Source organism: Amblyraja radiata, chromosome 7, assembly GCF_010909765.2.
Source record: "Amblyraja radiata isolate CabotCenter1 chromosome 7, sAmbRad1.1.pri, whole genome shotgun sequence".
Classification (NCBI taxonomy): Eukaryota; Metazoa; Chordata; class Chondrichthyes; order Rajiformes; family Rajidae; genus Amblyraja; species Amblyraja radiata.
Window position 1 is genome coordinate 54,507,903 of NC_045962.1, and position 22,949 is coordinate 54,530,851.

General features: G+C 43.0%; 2 protein-coding genes across 5 annotated transcripts in view; one reads left to right on the forward strand and one right to left on the reverse strand.

Annotated features, from left to right (window-relative positions):
* Nucleotides 1–22,949, reverse strand: part of LOC116975434 (secreted phosphoprotein 24-like) — a 166,744-nt gene that overhangs the window by 44,657 nt on the left and 99,138 nt on the right. The window lies entirely within an intron of this gene.
* Nucleotides 772–18,628, forward strand: LOC116975433 (secreted phosphoprotein 24-like). Of its 4 annotated transcripts, XM_033024548.1 has the most exons (10): nt 772–891; nt 1,030–1,133; nt 13,963–14,091; nt 14,293–14,424; nt 14,540–14,584; nt 15,153–15,197; nt 15,562–15,606; nt 16,687–16,731; nt 17,143–17,187; nt 18,311–18,628. In XM_033024548.1, the coding sequence occupies exons 1-10, from the start codon at nt 840–842 to the stop codon at nt 18,395–18,397; spliced, it is 729 nt and encodes a 242-aa protein (XP_032880439.1). In that variant the 5' UTR covers nt 772–839; the 3' UTR covers nt 18,398–18,628. The 4 variants fall into 4 exon arrangements, with proteins under 4 accessions (XP_032880439.1, XP_032880440.1, XP_032880441.1 ...); XM_033024549.1 differs by lacking the exon at nt 15,562–15,606; XM_033024550.1 differs by lacking the exons at nt 15,153–15,197; nt 15,562–15,606.

Genomic DNA, 22,949 nt, shown 5'->3' on the forward strand with positions numbered 1-22,949 from the left:
ACACCAGATTAATAAACTAGCTATCACATTCCAATATATATATTTGTTCAAAATCTAGCACACCACAACAATGTCATCTGCAATCCTGAAAACAGTAATGTCATACAAAGGTAATCATAGGAAATGGACAATGCATGCAGACCCAAGAGTCTGCAGATGATGAAATCTGCTGAAAAAGACAAACTGCTGGTGGAACTCAGCAGTGTAAAGTAGTACGGGTGTGGAAAGGGCAAGAGCTGGCACCTGATATATCGATTCAGGTGAGGAGGGGTAGGTTTGTGAATGGAGTCCTTTGCCTCCACTTAATAAAGGGCTCAACCTACAACGTCATCTGTCCATTTTCTGCCATGGTTACCGCCGGGCTTACTGTGCCCCTCCAGCAGATTGTTTTAATTTCTTGAAACATACTTGGGACGTATCCAACTATGTTTCTTGCAGCAGTATTCTGAAAGTTAAGAACATTTTTGGAGCATTGGCACTGCACTAATAAATTATCCCAAAATGTAATATACTTTGAAAGATGGCTTTTGTACAAATTGGAGTTGATTGTTTCTTCTCCTCTGTGAGCTTATGATTTCATATTCTGAGGAATAAAAACTGATTTCATATTTTTCCCACCAAATCTCCACACGATGACGATACTTGGAGGAAGCTCTGCCCATAATCACAGCCCACCTTTCATCTGGTTCGGTGCCCACAATCAACAAGCTGAGCAAACATGAGTCAGTGTTTGAATGTGGTTGAGGTGCAGGATATAAAAACCGAAGGCAGCGAGATCGAGAGAGAGAAGCAGCAACTTTACTCTGAGAACCCAGCCGGCTGATCCCACACGAGGCAGAATGAAATCCTTCCTCCTCGCCATCGCTGCCGTGCAGATCCTCCACTGCTCAGGTAGGTACTGGGGAGAGGGAGGGCCTCAGAAAGCAATGAGTTACTGGTAATGAGCTTTAGTCAGCGATAATTCACCAATGTGTAAAAATAATTCAGCTTGGTGGAATGTCTTGTACAACTTCCCTTCTCTCTCTGCAGGATTGCCAAGCACCAAGGATGCTCTGAGAGCCTCAGTTGCAAAACTGAATGAAATCACCAAGATCACCAACCTGTGTGCGATCACCAGGAGAGGAGTAACAAATGTAAGTGTACCCTGGTCTAATTGTGTTTCACAGACTCGACTATGCAAGGATGTTGTCTGAGTGCCAGTTAATTGACTACCATAAATTATCCCCAGTGTAAGTTAATGGCAAAGGGGAGCTAGTGGACATGTGAGGGAGAGAATCAGTTGCAGGATTTCAGGAAAATCAAGAGAGTGGATATAAAACTGATTGCATTTTTCGGCTGTGTGCCAATATAGGTTGAATAGCTCACCCTGTGTAATTAGAAGTATAAGATTAGATTTTTGTTGAGTTCAGATTTAATTAGAAGTGTTTAAATACGACTCATGAGCTCTATATTACATTGCACATAGTATTCAATGATCATCAGATCAGGAATTTAAATCCTAATTCTGCACTTGAGTCTTGAAACGTTATCAAGCTTTCCATAACCTTGATATGGAATTTAATTCCTTTTGAAACCTATGCTCATGTCCTCCAATAGTTAAATGTTCATGAAAATTTGGGATCTTCACACGTTGATTAAAACAGTAATTTTACCTTTGGGAAAATTAAGTCTCTTGCTCTTTATATTTGTTGATACTGGCAGCACTAAGGTAATCATCTGAATAAAAAGGCCTAAGCTTTATTATATAATTGTAAGCATATGAAAAATTATTATACATCAATAAACTATTTTCTTTTCATCAGATCTATCGCACGGGTAAACTGTCATACAACGTGGATTTAACATTCTCCGTGAAAGAAACTATCTGCTCCAAGAATTCTGTTTGGGAATTTGATGATCCCAGTTGTACCTTCCGCCCAAAAATGTTTGCTGTGAGTCCAGAATTATATTGTAAAGTATTTGAGTCTTTGTGTGTATTGAGTAACATAATCGAAAGAGTTATAATTGCAGATTATTTCATACAATTGACTAAACATACAGATTTATATATTTTTAAAAGGCTGAGATTTGTGTTATATCATAATGACTTTGATTCAGTGTTGGACTTGCAGCTATCATTAATTTCCCTGCATTATACTTTATTTTCACAGGAGAAAGGGTTTTGCAAAAGCCGCGTGGAATATTTTGCTGATAAAGTGGCTGATATTGATGTGGAATGTGAAGGTCTGAAGACTATTGACAGCGAGAGTGACTCAACGGAGTCAAGCGAAACCAGTATTGAGGTAAATGCACAGTGAGACAATTTGGGGCTGTGGGAATTCTAACACATGAGATTATTTACAGAACATTTCTCTGGTGTCCTATTATAAATATCTAAATGTAAATTTCTTCATACAGGCTCAAAGCAAGTCAAAAGAGACATCACTAGAAGAAACCTCAAATGTGAGTATTAACTTTTGTTTATCACATGATTTATCTTGTTGATCTCAATTGTTAGCAATGAAGTGTTAGCCAGTCCATTCAGAATAGTGAGTGAGACAGTATGTTGTCTCAGTCTGATGTAGAGGGTGGGGATTCTGATATTTGATTTCCTTGCATGATGGGTCTGGCCTCCACTGATGATGAATTTAGCATCAACTGGACAGGATTATATAAACAGTATCTATGAAACTCACACCAAAAATAGTCAATAAACACAAATCCTTCCTGGAGCTGAACCAGAGGTTGATTAAAACAGATGGCTATTGATGCCTGTGCTACCTGTCAGGAATATCTATTGATCTGCACAGCCACTTTACCAGGTGTTTTTTTTAATATTGGGGCATTGTAGAGAGTGAGACTTTGAGTTGAGCTTCTTCAGTCCAACACCACCTCATTGAATCGACACTCGGGTATTTTGGATTAACAATCTCTCATTCATAATTCACTATTACACTCTGCCTTTTGGAGGGAACCTAATTATGCTTGTTAATTACCTAATATAAACTGTGCTCATTTAAATGCTTTCTTACAGGTGAAAAGCAAGTCAGGAGAAAGTTCACTGGAGGACTCTTCAAATGTAAGTTTAATTTCAGAATTTTCATCTCTTGTTTTTCAACTACAATAGGATGTGAAATGTAAATTGATCTTAGAATTAGAACAGAATGAAAGTTTTTACTTAATATTATCTTCCACTTCAACACCACTTTCCTGAACTGACTCTGTAAACCTTGATTCCACGAACATCCAAAATCCTGTGCATTCCGTTCTGACTAAACTCAGTGACTGAGCCTCCATGACTCTCTGGGGTTGATAGTTCCAAAATTCCACATCCCAGTGAAGGGGTTCTTCCTCAGTTCAATCCTAATTCTGAGACTGTGACCCAATCTCTAGAATCTTTTGAGTGGGGAAACCTAACCCTCTCAATCCTGCCACACATTCTCATAATGTTGTTCATTGTGAGGCACACACCTCTCATTCTTATCACCTGTAAAGAATAGAGCTCAAAGCCTACTCAGTCTCTTCCCATCTGGCAGATGCACCGTCCCTGGAACTAGCCTGGTGAGTCTGTGCAGCACACTTTATATCAAGCATATTCATCCTTAAGTACGGAGAACAAAGCTGTACACCAAGTCTCCATACAATTGCTGTACTTTTGTCCTCAAGTCCTCTTGTAATAAAGGCAAAGCTTATCTATTGTTAAGACAATGAAGTCTAGTTTAGCTAAACGTTATTAAATCACCATACAGAGACGGAATGATAAGAAAATATTGTTGCACAGATGCTATTGAATTCACCCTGAGTGTGAGTCTGGTCTTCACTTAATTTGAACTAGAATTAAAAAAGGTGATCTCCTTGAGGACAATCCTGGTGTGTGGACTGATATAACCACCAGCTTCATTAGGGGAGCATCCCGAGATTGTAAAGATTTAACAGAGTATAATCACATGTTCTGGGAATGTGCTAGTGGGATGCAGGAGGAGGTCAGCACAGCCATGACTAACTGATGGAATAACTCACCTCTGTTATGTTAATAATTGATCTCAGTGCCCCAGCATATCAATATATTACTGCAACTCAGCTTGTGAAGAGTTTTCTGTGCTATTCCCAGTGGCATACAATTCTGAGATTTAAAGTAGTTTCAATTATCAATTTGCAAACTGAAATAATTTAAACTTTGTGTATGGATATGATTCTAAAATTGTAATTATTTATCTTTCAAACAGATGAAAAGTAAGTCAACAGAATTATCTTTGGAGAAGTTTTCAAACGTAAGTATAAGCTAAGACTTGGTCTTATCATCATCTTTAAAACTCAATGATAAAAGATTGAAGATAGAGTGAGCTCTGTCCAACATATAATGACAATTATGTTGATTGTGTCCATTCCAGGAACAGAATGAGGATTCAAGAGGGAGACACTAACCATGAATGAAACCCCCGAGAGCCTAAACTCAGTGTGAACACAAGCAGACCTCATTCAAAATAAACAAGACACTGTGCTTGCTCATATACAAGGACAGGGGTCTGGAGCTTCTGACTGTACATATCCCTGTAACTGGGAGATTCTACTTTTTGTAAATATTCTATTCATTGCTGTATATTATTGTGTAATATGTTGTGGATTTAAATAAAATTATTAAGAAATATGCACGGATTTGTTTCCAGAAGTTGTTTTGCATGTCACTGATCTACAAAGGTTCATCCAGTCATTGAGCTCAAGTCAGCTGGTCAATCACTGATGATGCAGCTCCCTTGTCTGGTGGGACGTCCTGAATTGGGACCTTCTCTGTCTGGCGAATGTCTGATGTCTTGGTCTATTAGCTGATCTCTATTAACGTCAGACACTGCAGCCTACAGTAGATAGCTCATTTCATTTGCAGCAAGGTTGAAGTCTTTGGGTATACAATTGTTAGTCATATCTGACGTCAGCTCTTTATTTTGGTTAAAGTCTCCAACAATTACATTTTGAAAGAATGAGATTTTGGGGCCAATGAGATGGGTTGGGTGTAATTAGGAATTATATATTATTGAAATTAATATTTTCCTCAAAGCAGCAGCTTGAATATTTTCTCTCTTGTTCAGTGAGTGGACAGTGGGTAAATACTTCAACAGGGTACAATGATGCAGCGGGTAGAGCTGCTGCTTCATAGTTCCAGTGATCGTTCAATCTTGACTTCTGGTGCTGTCTCGTTCTCCGGTTACCTCACACATTCCAAAGATGTGAAGGTCATTGGCCGCTGTAAATTGCCTCCAGTATATACTGTAGGTGGGTGGTAGAATCATTTTAAATGCTTTAATTAAAAATATTAACATAAAGTAAACAAAACTGAACGAATCCATTTTTACCATTTAGCTGTGTGGTGAGCCGGGCAGTGCTACAAGAGGTGATTCATGCTGGGATCTCACCACCAACTTACTCCGAAATCACACATTTCATCCAATGGGCTCTGTTACATTCTGCTTGTTGGGATTGTGGACTCTGGACAATTTGCAGGGACATTTCAAGCACAAGTGGGTGGCACAGTGGCGCAGCGGTAGAGTTGCTGCCTTACATCGCCAGAGAATGGGGTTCGATCCTGGCGACAGGTGTTGTCTGTATGGAGTTTGAATGTTCTCTCTGTTTCTGCCCTCCCTGTACCCATCTGGGTTTTCACCGGGTGCTCCATTTTCTTCACATATATTCCACAGATGTGCAGGTTTACAGGTTAATTGCTTTCTGTAAATTGTACCCAGTATGCAGGATAGGTGACCGTATGCTGGCGTGGACTCGATGGTCTGAATGGCCTGTATCCATTCTGTATCTCGAAACTAAACTAAACTAAGTCTTCACCCAGTCTGTCAATGGAATAAACCAAAGGATAGCTTCCTTATGCACAAAGTAACCAAATTCTTGGTTAAAATACATCAGCATGCTGCAGATTTAATCAGAAACTACTACTTATCCAATTCTAATAGTTTCTGTTGAGGATGCAAGTTATGATTTGCAGTGAATATCAACAAGAATATTGGCATTCCAGTTATAGCAATGTTTTACACAGTCAGCAATAAATTCACAGCACTCACAAAGTCAAGGCATTTCAACTCCCAATGTCAGCAGTGTTGTTCAGGTCCCACCTTATGATCCACCTGAAAGAAATTCATAGGGACCTGCAGGAAAATGTTCTGAAGAATATGAAAACCAAGTAATATTTGAAAATGTGTCTAAGTGATGTACTGTAAGCAGGTCCTCATGTGTGGATTGACAGCCCACTGAAAGTAGCAATTGTAGTGGTGGAGGTAGAAGAAGCAGAGTTCAAGACAATGGGACTCATTTTCACAGGGACATGATGCAAAAGCAGAAAAATTATGTCGAACATTTAGCCGTATAAATCTTGTTCAATTGTGCTTGATCAGTGGACAATGTTATCTTTCTGCGTTATCACAGACACATAGGTACAGTGAAATTCTATTTTTTGCACAAATTTCAGTAAAGCATTTCAATATCTCACCACAATCCCCAATTAATACAAAGATCATAAAAATAGTCTTGTTGGTTTGATTGAGCAGGTCGGACATAGATCGTAAATTTTGTTGCTAGAGAGCCAAATAAGAGTGATGTGGGAGCTCTGGTAGATGTGAGAGCTTCGGTACAGCATATATGTTATTTGGATCCAGGATAACATAAAGATTACATTATAATCAGGCAAAAAGGTCTTCAAACAAAGAGAATACGATGGCCAACAGAATAATAAACAATTGGTATGCAAAAACGGAAACCTAAGCAAAATATCCCCGGCGACCCCTTGCCTGGCATGGTGACCCTGTTTATAGAAGAGAGGGATGAGGAACAAATTTGGGGGAATTGGTGTAGACCACCTCCCATATATCCTGGTCCCTTGCAGCAGGAGCTACCCCACTAAGATTCCGTAGGGGTCTCCAGCACCCCTACAGGAAAGGGAACCCCCAGAAGACGATGATACTGATAGCGACTCGGAAACTGAGAAGGAAGATGAGAAAGAAGAAGGAAGAGGCAGAAGTGGAAAGAAGAGCAGCAATTGAATCCAGCAGTGAGGGAGTTAAACAACGCAGAGCTCCAGAGAGGCAGGATATAAATCAAAGAAGACTGAAAAGGGAAAAAAGCTTGATGCCGATCGAGGCACTGTACCCTGACGACCCCTGCTCTAACTCAATGCCTGAAATGACCTATTGATATGGGCAAAGTAATTGAATGCAGACTTTACCCTAGAAATCAGCAGCTAATTTCTGGGAGAGAATTATGACAGCATATCACACTTATGCTGGAGACGAGAACTTTAACTAAGAGTCTGCACAGGTTAAAACAATTTTGAAACAACCAAGGCTGCCCCACAGCTCAGCGGTGAAACAGAAGTGCTGACAGAGATAAGGACACCAATGAGCTACTAAAAGTCTTCCACCGCTGGGGTTACCTTCTACACAAACCAAAGGTAGTTCAGGGGCAGCAGCAGCAGTAGCAATGGCGAAAGCTCTCCATGAGGAGAGATAGAAAATGATTTGGACAAAGGCATTGTGGCCAGGTTTGCCGGTGATAAGAGTCTGCCCGCTGTGCAAATTACTATTGAACTTTGAATAACTTTTGGCACAGAGCGCGTCTCCCTGATGAGGAGAGAGGGAGAGGTCACGGGGAGAGTTTGTGAGTAACCGGAAAGTGTGATGTGTTGCAGATCGAATATAAGGGGAAAGTCTACAGTCGATGGCAAGACCCTGAACAGCATCTGGAGCGCTGAAGTGTGTTGCTGACTGACAGGGAATAGGACCAATCACCTCTTTTTATGCGAGTGAAATTTTGGTATACTGCTCAGTACTACAGAACGAGCATTGATACCCACCCAGGAGGATTCCATTGTGAACCACACCAGCCTGCCCATCCTTAAGCAGATGAGGGCTTTTCTGGGCTTGGTTAATTTCTGCCGGCAGTGAATTCCCGATGTGGCATTATACACTAAATTACTGTTTCCCGTGCCTCTGCCAAGGCACCACAGCAATTCACTCTCTCATTTCAACAGGAAGAAGACTTTCGCAACTTAAAAGACAGCGCTAGCTACTGCACCAGTCACTGCAAGCCTTAGCCCTCCCTGTCCACCTGGCCATTATTAAGTACAATGCCCATACGAGTGGTCACGACATAGTCGAAAGGAATGCCCAATTACATTACTGCCCGCACGGCATCTTGCGAATTCTGCATAGTGGTCCCCACAGAACCAAAGATTCTAGCAGACAGAAAGGCTCTACCAGACATGGGTGAGGTAAAGTTAATGCAGGGGGATGCCTCTGCCACGTAAAAAGATTTTGGAAACGAGAGGGCTGCACCTTTGACTCTTTGACGGGCCTCTGGCTCACCCCTCTTGGACAAATTTGTGTACCTGATGTTTTTCTGCTCACTCTTTTATACTATATGTCTTCTCAACTGCGAGTGCCCTTAATGTGGTTTGAAAATGAAAATGTGGTTGCTTTGAAATGCTGCACTGCAAAAATGGTGGTTGTAGGTGGTGGTAACTGCTTTGAAATGCTGCACTGCAAAAATGGTGGTTGTTGGTTGTCGGCCCCTCAAGGTTCAGGGACCTATAAAAGGCAGCCCCCATGAGGTCCTTTGTCAATCTTCTGGAAGAGCGCTTTGGACTGCGTGAGCTTTTGGTGTGTTTCTGCTTGCACGAGGCTGAAGGTCTTGACGAAGCAGATACAAGGATCAAACCTGCGATGCGGAGCTGGCCGAGTCCAGAGCGGGTGGAGCTGTGGTGGACGCTGCTGCGACCCGACCCCCGGAGATTCGGTGGCTGCAACTGCGGGTTTGGCGGACGGTAACACCGGGAGCCCGCGGGTCCCTGGAGGGAGACCGCTTTTCGGGGCTTCCGCAGCGGCGACTTCTCCCGCCCGAGTTGCGGGGTTGAAGAGCACCTGGAGCGGGGCTTTACAGCACCGCCCCGCGCGGCTTGGAATGGCGGCGGGTCTCTGCGAGCGCACACCGGGGGCTCTAACACCAAGACCCGGTGTGCGACCTTGCATCACCCGGCGTGGCTTTAATGGCCACGGGACAATCGCCATCGCCCGCCGGGGGCTTTGACTTTGACTTTGACTCTGACATCGGGGGGGAGAGTGCAGTGGAGAGAGAAGTTTTTTTGGCCTTCCATCACAGCAATGTGATGGATGTTTATGTAAATTATGTTGTGTCTTGGGTCTATTTGTTTGTAATGTATGGCTGCAGAAACGGCATTTCGTTTGGACCTCAAGGGGTCCAAATGACAATAAATTGAATTGTATTGTATTGTAATTGTATTGTATAGGGGAATTTATTGTGCAATCCAAAAATAAAGTTTAGTTGTTCCAGTGCTTGAATCAGTGTTTTATTGACTGAACTAGACTGGGGGGGAAGCTTATAAGAGCTTATTTACAACATGTATAGGTAAAATGAAGGGGGCGGGAGCTGGTGGTCATTCAGCTGGTTTGGTGGACACTGGGGTACTGTGTTACATTATGGCTCTATCTTTTTGTCAATTATCGCTCTGATTTTTATTCTTAGATTCTTGCAACCATTGTGTACCTAACGAGGACTACGAATGTTATCATGTAATGATAAAAAGGAGGGAATTACTTTTTAAAATAATTCTCAGTGGTTGCTACATATGCACTGTACAAAGCATTGTATCAGGATACATCACAAAATATTTTGTTGACAGTGTCAATGCCGGTTATGCTGTTGCAATAAGAATTTAATTGTTCTTTTATCAGTACTTACGACAATTAAGCCCTATTGACTCTTGACTGTCTATCCAGGCAAAACATACCATACGTAAGTACAGGAGTAAATGAGTAGATGAGATGGCATGGTGGTGCAGTGGTAGTGTTGCTGCCTTACAGAGCCAGAGACCCGGGTTAGCTTCTCACTACGGGTACTGTCTGTACGGAGTTTGTACGTTTTCCCCGTGACCTGCGCTGGTTTTCTCCAGGATATCCGGTTTCCTCCCTCACTCCAAAATTGTACAGGCAGTGAAGAAAGCTAATGGCATGTTGGCCTACATAACAAGAGGAATTGAGCATAGGAGCAAAGAGGTCTTTCTGCAGTTGTACATGGCCCTAGTGAGACCACATCTGGAAAATTGTGTCAGTTTTTGTCTCCAAATTTGAGGAAGGACATTCTTGCTATTGAGGGAGTGCAGCGTACGTTCTCGAGGTTAATTCCCGGGGTGGCGGGACAGTCATACGTTGACAGAATGGAGAGACTGAGCTTGTATACACTGGAATTTGAAAGGATGTGAGGGGATCTTATTAAAACATATAAAATTATTAAGGGATTGGACACGCTAGAGGCAGGAAACATGTTCCCAATGTTGGGGGAACCAGGGGCCATAGTTTAAGAATACGGGGTAGGCCATTTAGAACATAGATGAGGAAAAACTTTTTCATCCAGAGAGTTGTGAATCTGTGGAATTCTCTGCCTCAGAAGGCAGCTGAGGCCAATTCTCTGGATGCTTTCAAGAGAGAGTAAGATAGAGCTCTTAAAGATAGTGGAGTGACGGGATATGGGGAGAAGGCAGGAATGGGTACTGATTGTGGATGATCAGCCATGATCACAGTGAATGGCGGTGCTGGCTCGAAGGGCCAAATAGCCTACTCCTGCATCTATTGTCTATTGTCTATTGTAGGTCAATAGACTTGTTATAATTCTAAATTGTCACTAATATGTGTATGATAGTGTTAGTGTGCTGGTCGGCGCATATTTGTTGGGCCGAAGCACCTGTTTCTGCGCTGTATCTTTAAACAAAAAAACTAAACAACTCCAGAGAAAGTGTGGGTTACAGGAAAACAAGCACCACAAGATAGCTGGGAGGATCTGGAGTTCATCCCTAGCATAGGATAGGTATGTTCAAGAGTCAGATAACAATTGGGAAGAAGTAATTTCTGATGGTCTGTGCTTTCAAGCCTATGTATTGACTGCTGGATGGAGGCTGGGGGAAGAGGGAATGTGAGTTGGTTCTTGATTGTGTTGGCTGCTTTTCCCATCCAGTGAGAAATGTGGATCAAGTCAATAGAGCAATGGGGGATGGAGGCAAGTTTACCTGACATATTGAGCAACGCTTAGCGCAGAGATGTCGACAATGTGATGCATTTTGATACGATGCATACTACGATGCATATGTAGAAATTATTAAGTGTTAATTGAAATATGTCGAATGTTCTTACTCTTCTGAGGAAATATCTGAGGAAGGATGTGCTGGCATTGGAGAGGGACCAGAGGTGATTTATGACAATGATCCCAGGAATGATTGGGTTAGCATATGATGAGTGTTGGACAGCAATGGGCCTGTAGTCGCTGGACTTTAGAAGGACTAAGGGGGACCTCATTGAAACTTACTGAATACTGAAAGCCTGGAAGTAGTGGATGTGGAGAGGATCCACAGAATAAAAGTACAGTGCATAGCATTGGAAAAGACAAGAGAAGCAATTTCTTTATTGAGAGGAAGGTGAATCAGTGGAATTCATTGCCACAGACAGCTATTGAGGACAAGCCAATGGATATTTTAAGGCAAAGATTGACAGCTTCTTGATTAGTAAGGGTGTCAAGGGTTATGGGGAGAAGGCAGGAGAATGGGAATGAGAGGGAAAGATAAATCAGCCATGATTAAAAGTGGGAGTAGACTTGATGGGCCAAATATCCTGATTAATTTAGAGATACAGCACGGAAACAGGCCCTTCGACCCACCGAGTCCATGCCGACCAGCTATCCCCGCACATTAACACTACCCTAGTACTAGGGACAATTTACACATACATCAAGCCAATTAACCTAAACCTGTATGTCTTTAGAGTGCGGGAGGAAACCAAAGATCTCGAAGAAAACTCATGCAGTCACGGGGAAAACATACAAACTCCATACAGACAGCACCTGTAGTCAGGATCAAACCCGGGTCTCTGCCGCTGCAGGTGCTGTAAGGCAGCAACTCTACCGCTGCCCTACCATGCCACCCATAATCTACTCCTATAACGTATGAACCCATGGAGGCATTGGTGTGCTTTGCTGTCCATAGCTTCAATGTGGTTGGCCCAGAACAAATTGTTGGTGATAGATATACCTAGGAATTTGAACCCCTTGATCATCTCCATTTCAGCACCAATGACGTAGACTGTGGTGGGTACTCCATCTCGTCTTCAGAAGTCAGTGACCAGCTCCTTTGGTTTGTTGACATTGCTCATGTTTCCTGCAGCAGTATTCTGGAAATTCCAGGTCATTCCTAGGGTATAGGCAGTACTGCAAATAAATAATCCCAAAATTTATATATTTGCAAAGCGGCTTTGTGCAAATCTGAGTTGATTCTTCCTTTACTATTTCATATTCTGAGGCATAAATCTTGATTTCAAATGTTCCCACCTAATCTAAACATGATGACGATTCTTGGAGTAAGCTCTGCCCATAATCACAGCCCACATTTCATCTGGTTCCGGTGACCAAGAGTAACAAGTTGAGCAAACATGAGTCAGTGTTTGAATGTGGTTGAGGTGCAGGATAGTTCCCCCCAGTGTGTAGGAATTGTGTAAGAAGGTTGTTCTAACATAGAATCAGTGTGGACGGATGATCGATGGTCGGTGTGGACTCAGTGGGCCGAATGGCCTGTTTGCCTGCTGCATCTCTAAAAACAAACAACAACATGAGTGTGCAGGGAGCGGCCGGGATGGCTGGCTTCCACTCACTGGCAATTTACACGACCCGGGCATTATACCGAATAATTTCATCATCTGACCAAGCACTTACAACTATCCTATTATTAACTCATCTTCCAAGGAATAAGATCTGATCTCAGCCGTTTCCCACCAAACCTAAACACGATGCTGACGCGGGGAGGAAGCTCTGTCCATACTAGTAGCCCACCTTTCATCTGATTCCGGTGCCCACGACCAACACGTTGAGCAAACATGAGTCAGTGTTTGACTATGGTGGAGGTGCAGGATATAAAGACCGAAGGCAGCGAGGTGAAGGCAGATTGAGAGAGAGAAGCAGCAACTTTACTCTGAGAACCCAGCCGTCTGATCCTACACGAGACAGAATGAAATCCTTCCTCCTCGCCATCGCTGCCGTGCAGATCCTCCATTGCTCGGGTAGGTACTGGGGAGAGGGAGGGCCTCAGAGAGCAATGTTACTGGTAATGAGCTTCAGTCAGCGATGATTCAACAATATGTAAAAACACTTCACTGTTTGCTGAAATGTCTTGTACAACTTTTCTTCTCTCTCTGCAGGACTGCCAAGCACCAAGGATGCCCTGAGAGCTTCAGTTGTAAAGTTGAATGAAATCACCGAGATCACCAACCTGTGTGCGATCACTAGGAGAGGTGTAACAACTGTAAGTGTAACTATAAATTATAGGGGAGAATCAGTTGAAAAGTTCCAGGGAGACAAGGGCGTTGGAGGGCGTTGGAGGGCGTTAGAGGGCGTAAGAGGGTGTAGAGGGTGTTGGAGGCCGCTAGAGGGTGTTAGAGGGCGTGGGAGGGCGTTAGAGGGCGTTAGAGGGTGTTAGAGGGCGGTAGAGGGCGTCAGATGCGTTTGGGACCGTTGGAGGACGTTCCAGGGCTTTAGAGGGCGAGAATAGGACTGATGGGATTGTTCTACTGGGTGCCAGTATAGACCTGATGGGTTGAATAGCCTCACCCTGTCTAATTAGAAGTATGAGATAATGTGTCTGTTTAGACCATCCTGACTATGGGTGCTGTCTGTATGGAGTTTGCATGTTCGCCCCATGGCCGCGTTGTTTTTATCCGAGATCTTCGGTTTCCACACTCCAAAGGCGTACGGATATGTAGGTATATTGGCTTGGTAAATGTAAAAATTGTCCCTACTGTGTGTAGGATAGTGTTAATATGTGGGGATCGCTGATTGGTGCAGACCTGTGGGCCGAAGGGCCTGTTTCCATGCTGTATCTCTAAATTAACCTAAACTAAATGATAATACATCAATAAACTATTTTCTTTTCATCAGACCTATCGCACGGGTAAGCTGTCACACAACGTATATTTAACATTCTCCGTAAAAGAAACCGTCTGCTCCAAGAATACTGGACAGGAATTTGATGATCCCATTTGCACCTTCCGCCCTAAGAACATTGCTGTGAGTCTAGAATTATATTGCAAACTAGTTGAATCTTTGTGTGTCATGAAGTATAATTGTAGATTAAATAATAGAATTGACCATTCATACTGAGTTATATCAAACCAAAGCCTGTATATTGAGCTATATTTTAATCACTTTGATTCAGAGTTGAGTTTGGATTTGACAATAATTTCCCTGCATTATGCTTTATTTTCACAGGAGAAAGGGTTTTGCAAAAGCCACGTGGAATATTTTGCTGATAAAGTGGCTGACGTTGATGTGGAGTGTGAAGGTCTGAAGACCATTGACAGCGAGAGTGACTCAGCAGAGTCCAATGAAACCAGTATTGAGGTAACTGCACAGTTATACAATTCAGGGCAGTGGGATTTCTAGAACATGAGATCATTTAAAAAGCATTTCATTGGTGCCCTGTTATAAAGATCTAAATGCAAATTTCTTCACACAGGCTCAAAGCAAATCAAATGAGACATCACTAGAGGAAACCTCAAGTGTGAGTATTAACTAATATTTTGCCAGATGATTGCATCTTGAGCTCAATTATTAGTAATGAAATGGTAGCTACTCCATTCAGAATAGTGAGTGAGAAAGTGTGTTGAACAGTCTGATGTGGAGGGAGGGGGTTCTGATAATTGATTTCTGTGTATAATGGGTCTGGTCTCCACTGAAGCTGAACTTAGCATCAACAAGACAAAATTACAGGAGCAGTGTCTTCGAGGCTGACACCAATAGTAGTCACTGAGTACAAATCCTTCCTGTCGGGAAACCAGAGCTTCATTCAAGCAGATGGCAATTGATGCCTGTGTTACCTGTCTGAGTCAATATCAATTGACTCAGCACAGCCACTTTACCAGGCATTTAATTGAATTCTGGGGCACGGTAGAGAGTGAGACTTTGAGTTGAGCGTCCTCAGCCCAACACTACTTAATTGAACCAATACCTGGGAATGTAGGATTAATAATTCAATATTCTAGTCTACCATTTTGAGGGAATCTATTAATGCTTGTTACTTACCAAATCCATCCAATGCTTATTTCCTAAATGTTTATGCTTTTATACAGGTGGAAAGCAAGTCAGAAGAAACTTCACTGGAAGAATCTTCAAATGTAAGTTTAATTTGTGAATTGCATAATTACAGCAGCAGTGTCTCCCAGACTGATGCCAACAGTAGTCACTGAGTACAAATCCTTCCTGGTGGGAAACCAGAGCTTAAACATAGAAACATAGAAATTAGGTGCAGGAGTAGGCCATTCGGCCCTTCGAGTCTGCACCACCATTCAATATGATCATGGCTGATCATCCAACTCAGCTTAATTTAATCAGATGGCAATTTATACCTGTGTTACCTGTTCGCTGGAATATCGATTGAATTCAATATTCTAGTCTACCATTTGGAATGAATCTAGTAATGCTTGTTACTTACCAAATCCATCCTCTGCTTATTTCCTAAATGTTAATGCTTTCATACAGGTGGAAAGCAAGTCAGAAGAAACTTCACTGGAAGATTCTTCAAATGTAAGTTTAATTTGTGAATTGTTATCTCTTGATTCTCAACTATGTTATGGTGTAGAATGTGGACTGATCTGTCAGAATGGGGTGGAAGGATTTACCTCATAATATGTCTGTTCCAAATGTGGATAATGAGTCATCCTTGAATATTATCTTCATCTCAGCACCACGTTACTGTACTGACACTGCAACCCTTGATTCCGCGATCAGTCAAAATCCTATAATTTCTGTTCTGTCTGAACTCAGTGATTGAGACTCCACAACTCTCTGGGTCAAGAGTTCCAAAGTCCACCTCCCAATGAAGAGGTACTTCCTCAGATCAATTCCAATTGATCTATCCTTTATATTGTGACTCAAGCTTTAAACTCCTGAGAGAGAGGAAACATCCCGCATCTCACTCCTGCCAAACATTCTCATAATTATGGCAACCACCTAATTTTTCCCACCTGTAAAAGCTTAAGCCTACTCACTCTCATTATGCAGCAGATTCACCATCCCAGGAACCAGCTTGGTGAACCTTTGCTGCACACTCTATCTCAAGCAAATCCTCTGTTAGGTAAAGAGAAAAAAAATCTCTACAATACTCACAAAGGCTCCATGTCATTGCAGTACTCTTATTCTCAGGTCCTCTTGTAACACAGGCATTATATCAACTGCCGTCCCAATAGCCAACTGCACTTGCAATAAACCACATTTCTGAAATGTCCAGAAAGCTTACAATGACTCCATTAGAATTCAATATTTAATAGTGGTGCACGCTGGAAATTTTTCAATTAAAGATACAAATTAATTTATTGTCAGACTCACCAGGATGCAATAACATTCCTTGTTCAGATGGAGACAGTAATGGTAAATACACCATTCCACAAAAACCAAGACTGTAGTACAATTGAAAGCAGTGCAAAAAACTTAGAATACGATAACAGATTAACTGAATTGGGTAGTAAGATCAAGGCTACGTGGCAGCAATTTCAGGAAATGGGTGAGAAAGCCGTGATTGTTTCAGAAGTTTGATGACAATTATTATATTTTCAAAATTACTAATTAGTGTCCTGTACTAAATAGATAAATATTATATCCAAACAGGACAAATCCAAATCAACAGAGACATCGCTAGAAGATCCAGACAATGTGAGTACAAGTAGAAAGGTTTTCAAATGATCTTTCTGATATTATTTAATATCTTGGGTTGAACTATGTTACAATACAGAGAGAAAGACGGCCATTTATTGTAGCTCAATGCAGTTTTAAAAGGATTCTGCTGTCTGATTCCTGTGGGGAAGTTGGGCTGAGGGGGAATTGTTGAGTTGGCTCCGCTAACCCCACTCCTCATGTTATCCAGGATTCATTGACCATTGTTAAGCAGAACGAATGCAAATATTTTAGTGAGGTCTCTTCCACTCTAATACAGATTCTCCAATCCTGATTTGCCCTAATATAAATAGGATCATTTATAATTCATTCATTAATGGGTATGTTCAGTAGTTATTTAACAGTCTTTATTATTTAATACTGATTATATATATATTTATATTTTCACAGGTAAAAGACAAGTCAAAAGAGGCATCAATCGAGGAGTCTTCCAATGTAAGTATAATCAGGGAATCCATATCTATTGTTAAGATGAAGAAGCTTGGCCAGGTTTCTGCTTATTTAATGACGACCCATAATCATTAGAAAGATGGGGAGGGAATATTGTTGTGTAAATACTTTTGGATGTTCTGAGGCTGAGGTTCGCTAACTTCACCATAAAGGACCTGTCCCACTTGGGCAACCGAATCCGCGAGTTCTGCCGAGTTTGCCCGCGACTCATACACGCAGCATGGTCGACACAAGGTCTTAGGAGGTCTTCGTAACTCTCCTTCATGCTCGAAGTGGTCTCCGCGTACTCGAGGCCTCAGCTAGGTCGCGACGTTTTTTTCAATATGTTAAAAAAATGCCCGCGAGTTAAAAAAGGTCGCCATGGAAAAAATCTATACTTTTTTTTACTCGTAGCTTTAGTCGTAGGTGGTCATAATAGGTCGTAGTAGGTCGCCATGTTAGTTGTAGGTAATCGAAGGTAGTCGTAGATAGTCTTCATCATAGTCAAAGGGAGGTTGAAGGGAGGTCTTCACTCTCCACAATTCGGTGACCAATTTTCCCGAAGATAGTCGTAGCTAGACAAAGCTAGTCTTTAACATAGTCGAAGGAGGTCGAAGGAGGTCTTCTACACAGTCGAAGGAGGTCTTCAACATGTCATTTTTTTAAACTCTTCTAAACTCGCCAATTAGATCACCCAAGAGGGACAACCCCTTAAGTGTAAGTTTGGTCTTCACAGAAATTTGAACTAGAAATAGAAAATACATTCTCCTTGAGGACAATCCTGGTGTGTGGACATATAACCACCAACTTCATTAGGGGAGCATCCCAGAGATTGTCAAGATTTAACAGATTTCAATTGCCTGTTCTGGGAGAGTGCGAGTGGGATGCAGGAGGAGTTTGGCACAGCCGTGACCAACTGATGATGAACTCACCTCTATTACGTTAATAATTTATCTCAATGCCCCAGTATATCAATATTTTACTGCAACTCTGCTTGTAAAGTGTTTACTATGCAGTTACAGCATTTACAATTCAGAGTGGATTCAGTTATCCATTTATAAACTAAAACTATTTAAACTTTGTGTATGGACATTATTCTAAAATTGTACTTATTTATCTTGTCAAACAGATGAAAAGCAAGTCAACAGAATTATCTCAGGAGGAGTCTTCAAACGAGGGAATGAGGTCTCAAAAGGAAGACACTAACCATGAATGAAACTCCTGAGAACCTGAACTCAGTGTGAACACAAGAAGACCTCATTCAGAAAAAAACAAGATACTGTCACCTGTACTGTACTTGCCCATATACAAGGACAGGGGCCTGGAGCTCCTGATTGTACATATCACTGTAAATGGGAGATTCTACTGTTTGTAAATATTCTATTCTGTGCTGTATATTATTGTGTAATATGTTATGGATCTAAATAAAATTATTAATAAATATTCATGGATTTGCTTCCAGAAGTTGTTTTGCATGTCACTTATCTACTGAGGTTCATCCAGTCATTGTGCTCGTGTCAGCCGGTCCCTCACTGACGATGCAGCTCCCTTGTCCAGTGGGACAGTAGGAGATTTGCAAAGGCTACTGGGGAGGCTTTAAACTAGAACGGTTGGGGGGAGGGACTCAAATAGAGAAAGCTAGTAGACAGTGTGTGAGGCAGGAGGCAGAGAAGGGAAGCACTCAGGCCCAACATGTAAGGGGGAAAGAAGAAAAACACAATGAACAGAGAATAAGAGGTACACAAAATTGCTGGGGAAACTCAGCGGGTGCAGCAGCATCTATGGAGCGAAGGAAATAGGCGACGTTTCGGGCCGAAACCCTTCTTCAGACTGATGGGGGGTGGGGAAAGAAAGAAGGAAAAAGGGAGGAGGAGGAGGAGCCCGAGGGCGGGCGGATGGGAGGGTGGGAGGAGACAGCTAGAGGGTGAAGGAAGGGGAGGTGTTTCCTCCAAACACAAGGCTTAGCTATGGGCACACGCATGGGCCCCAGCTACGCCTGCCTCTTTGTCGGGTACGTTGAACAATCCTTGTTCGATGCGTACCAGGGCCCCATCCCCGACCTCTACCTCCGCTACATTGACGACTGCTTTGGTGCCACCTCCTGCACCCACACACAACTGACTGACTTAATCCACTTCACCACCAACTTCCATCCGGCACTCCAATACACCTGGACGATTTCCGACACTTCCCTACCATTCCTTGACCTCACCATCTCCATGGCAGGGGACAGACTCCTGACCGACATACATTACAAACCCACTGACTCACATGGCTATCTGGACTACACGTCTTCCCACCCTGCCCCCTGTAAAGACTCCATCCCCTACTCCCAATTCCTCCGCCTACGCCGCATCTGTTCCCAGGATGAGACATTTCATACCAGGGCATCGGAAATGTCCTCATTCTTCAGGGAACGGGGATTCCCCTCCGCCACCATAGATGAGGCTCACACCAGGGTCTCATCCATACCCCGTAACACTGCTCTCTCTCCCCATCCCCGCACACGCAACAAGGGCAGAGTCCCTCTGGTCCTCACCTTTCACCCCACCAGCCGGAAAATACAACACATAATCCTCCGCCATTTCCGCCACCTCCAACGTGACCCCACCACTCGCCACATCTTCCCATCTCCCCCCATGTCTGCCTTCCGCAAAGACCGCTCCCTCCGCAACTCCCTCGTCAATTCTTCCCTTCCCTCCCGCACCACCCCCTCCCCGGGCACTTTCCGTTGCAACCGCAAGAAATGCAACACCTGTCCCTTCACCTCCCCCCTCGACTCCATTCAAGGTCCCAAGCAGCCATTCCAGGTGCGACAAAGGTTCACCTGTATCTCCTCCAACCTCATCTACTGCATCCGCTGCTCTAGATGTCAGCTGATTTACATCGGCGAGACCAAGCGTAGGTTGGGCGACCGTTTCGCCGAACACCTCCGCTCAGTCCGCAATAACCTACCTGACCTCCCGGTGGCTCAGCACTTCAACTCCCCCTCCCATTCCCAATCCGACCTCTCTGTCCTGGGTCTCCTCCATTGCCAGAGTGAGCAACAGCGGAAATTGGAGGAACAGCACCTCATATTCCGTCTGGGGTCCTTGCGTCCTTATGGCATCAACATTGAATTCCCCCAATTTGGCTAGCCTGTGCTGTCTCCTCCCCTTCCTTCACCCTCTAGCTGTCTCCTCCCACCCTCCCATCCGCCCGCCCTCGGGCTCCTCCTCCTCCTCCCTTTTTCCTTCTTTCTTTCCCCACCCCCCATCAGTATGAAGAAGGGTTTCGGCCCGAAACGTCGCCTATTTCCTTCGCTCCATAGATGCTGCTGCACCCGCTGAGTTTCCCCAGCAATTTTGTGTACCTTCGATATTCCAGCATCTGCAGTTCCCTTTTGAACACAGAGAATAAGAGGTGGTGGGTTTCTTAAATGTGTGAGCAGAGAGACAGAGGGGTGTAAAATGAGTGTAGAAGCAATAGGTAGCAAGGTGAAAAGTAGAAGTGGCAGGCAGACAAATCCAGGGCAAAAAAAAAAAATGGCCACTTTTCAACATAATTGTATAAGGGGTAAGAGCGTTGTAAAAACAAGACTGAAGGCTTTGTGTCTCAATGGAAGGAGCATTCGTAATGAGGTGGATGAGTTGAATGTGCAGATAGCTATTAATGATTATGATATAGTTGGGATCACGGAGACATGGCTCCAGGGTGACCAAGGCTGGGAGCTGAACATCCAGGGATATTCAATTTTCAAGATGGATAGACAGAAAGGAAAAGGAGGTGGGGTAGCGTTGCTGGTTAGAGAGGAGATTAATGCAATAGAAAGGAAGGACATTAGCTTGGATGATGTGGAATCGATATGGGTAGAGCTGCGAAACACTAAAGGGCAAAAAACGCTAGTGGGAGTTGTGTACAGGCCACCTAACAGTAGTAGTGGTTGGGGATGGCATCAAACAGGAAATTAGAAATGCGGGCAACAAAGGTAAAACAGTTATAATATGTGACTTCAATCTACATATAGATTGGGTGAATCAAATTGGCAGGGGTGCTGAGGAAGAGGATTTCTTGGAATGTATGCAGGATAGTTTTATAAACCAACGAGGAACCAACGAGAGAACAGGCTATTCTAGACTGGGTATTGAGTAATGAGGAAGGGTTAGTTAGCAGTCTTGTTGTGTGTGGCCCCTTGGGCAAGAGTGACCATAATATGGTTGAGTTCTTCATTAGGATGGAGAGTGACATTGTTAATTCAGAAACAAGGGTCCTGAACTTAAGAAAAGTAACTTTGAGGGTGTGAGACGTGAATTGGCCAAGATAGACTGCCAATTGATTCTTAAAGGGTTGACGGTGGATATGCAATGGAAAGCATTTAAAGAATGCATGGATGAACTACAACAATTGTTCATCTCAGTTTGGCAAAAGAATAAATCAGGGAAGGTATAGCATCCGTGGATAACAAGGGAAATCAGGGATAGTATCAAAACAAAAGATGAAGTGTACAAATTAGCCAGAAAAAGCAGCCTACCAGTGGACTGGGAGAAATTCAGAGTCCAGCAGAGGAGGACAAAGGGCTTAATTAGGAAAGAGAAAATAGATTATGAAAGAAAACTGGCAGGGAACATAAAAACTGACTGCAAAAGTTTTTATAGATATGTGAAGAGAAAAAGATTAGTTAAAACAAATTTAGGTCCCTTGCAGTGAGAAACAGGTGAATTGATCATGGGGAACAAGGACATGGCAGACCAATTGAATAACTACTTTGGTTCTGTCTTCACTAAGAACGACATAAATAATCTGCCGGAAATAGCAGGGGACCGCGGGTCAAATGAGATGGAGAAACTGAGTGAAATCCAGGTTAGCCGGGAAGTGGTGTTAGGTAAATTGAATGGATTAAAGGCCGATAAATCCCCAGGGCCAGATTGGCTGCATCCCAGAGTACTTAAGGAAGTAGCCACAGAAATAGTGGATGGATTAGTGATAATATTTCAAAAGTCTTTAGATTCTGGAGTAGTTCCTGAGGATTGGAGGGTAGCTAATGTAAGCCACTTTTGAAAAAGGGAGGGAGAGAGAAAACGGGGAATTACAGACCAGTTAGTCTAACATCGGTAGGGGGGAAACTGCTAGTCAGTTATAAAAGATGGGATAGCAGCACATTTGGAAAGTGGTGAAATCATTGGACAAAGTCAGCATGGATTTACGAAAGGTAATCATGTCTGACGAATCTTATAGAATTTTTCGAGGAAGTAACTAGTAGCGTGGATAAGGGAGAACCAGTGGATGTGTTACATCTGGACTTCCAGAAGGCTTTCGACAAGATCCCACATAAGAGATTAGTATACAAACTTAAAGCACACGGTATTGGTGTTTCAGTATCGATGTGGATAGAGAACTGGCTGGCAGACAGGAAGCAAAGAGTAGGAGTAAACGGGTCCTTTTCAGAATGGCAGGCAGTGACTAGTGGGGTACCGCAAGGCTCAGTGCTGGGACCCCAGCTATTTACAATATATATTAATGATTTGGACGAGGGAATTGAATGCAACATCTCCAAGTTTGCGGATGACACGAAGCTGGGAGGCAGTCTGAGCTGTGAGAAGGATGCTAGGAGGCTGCAAGGTGACTTGGATAGGCTGGGTGAGTGGGCAAATGCATGGCAGATGCAGTATAATGTGGATAAATGTGAGGTTATCCACTTTGGTGGCAAAAACAGGAAAGTAGACTATTATCTGAATGGTGGCCGATTAGGAAATGGTGAGATGCAACGAGACCTGAGTGTCATGGTAAAC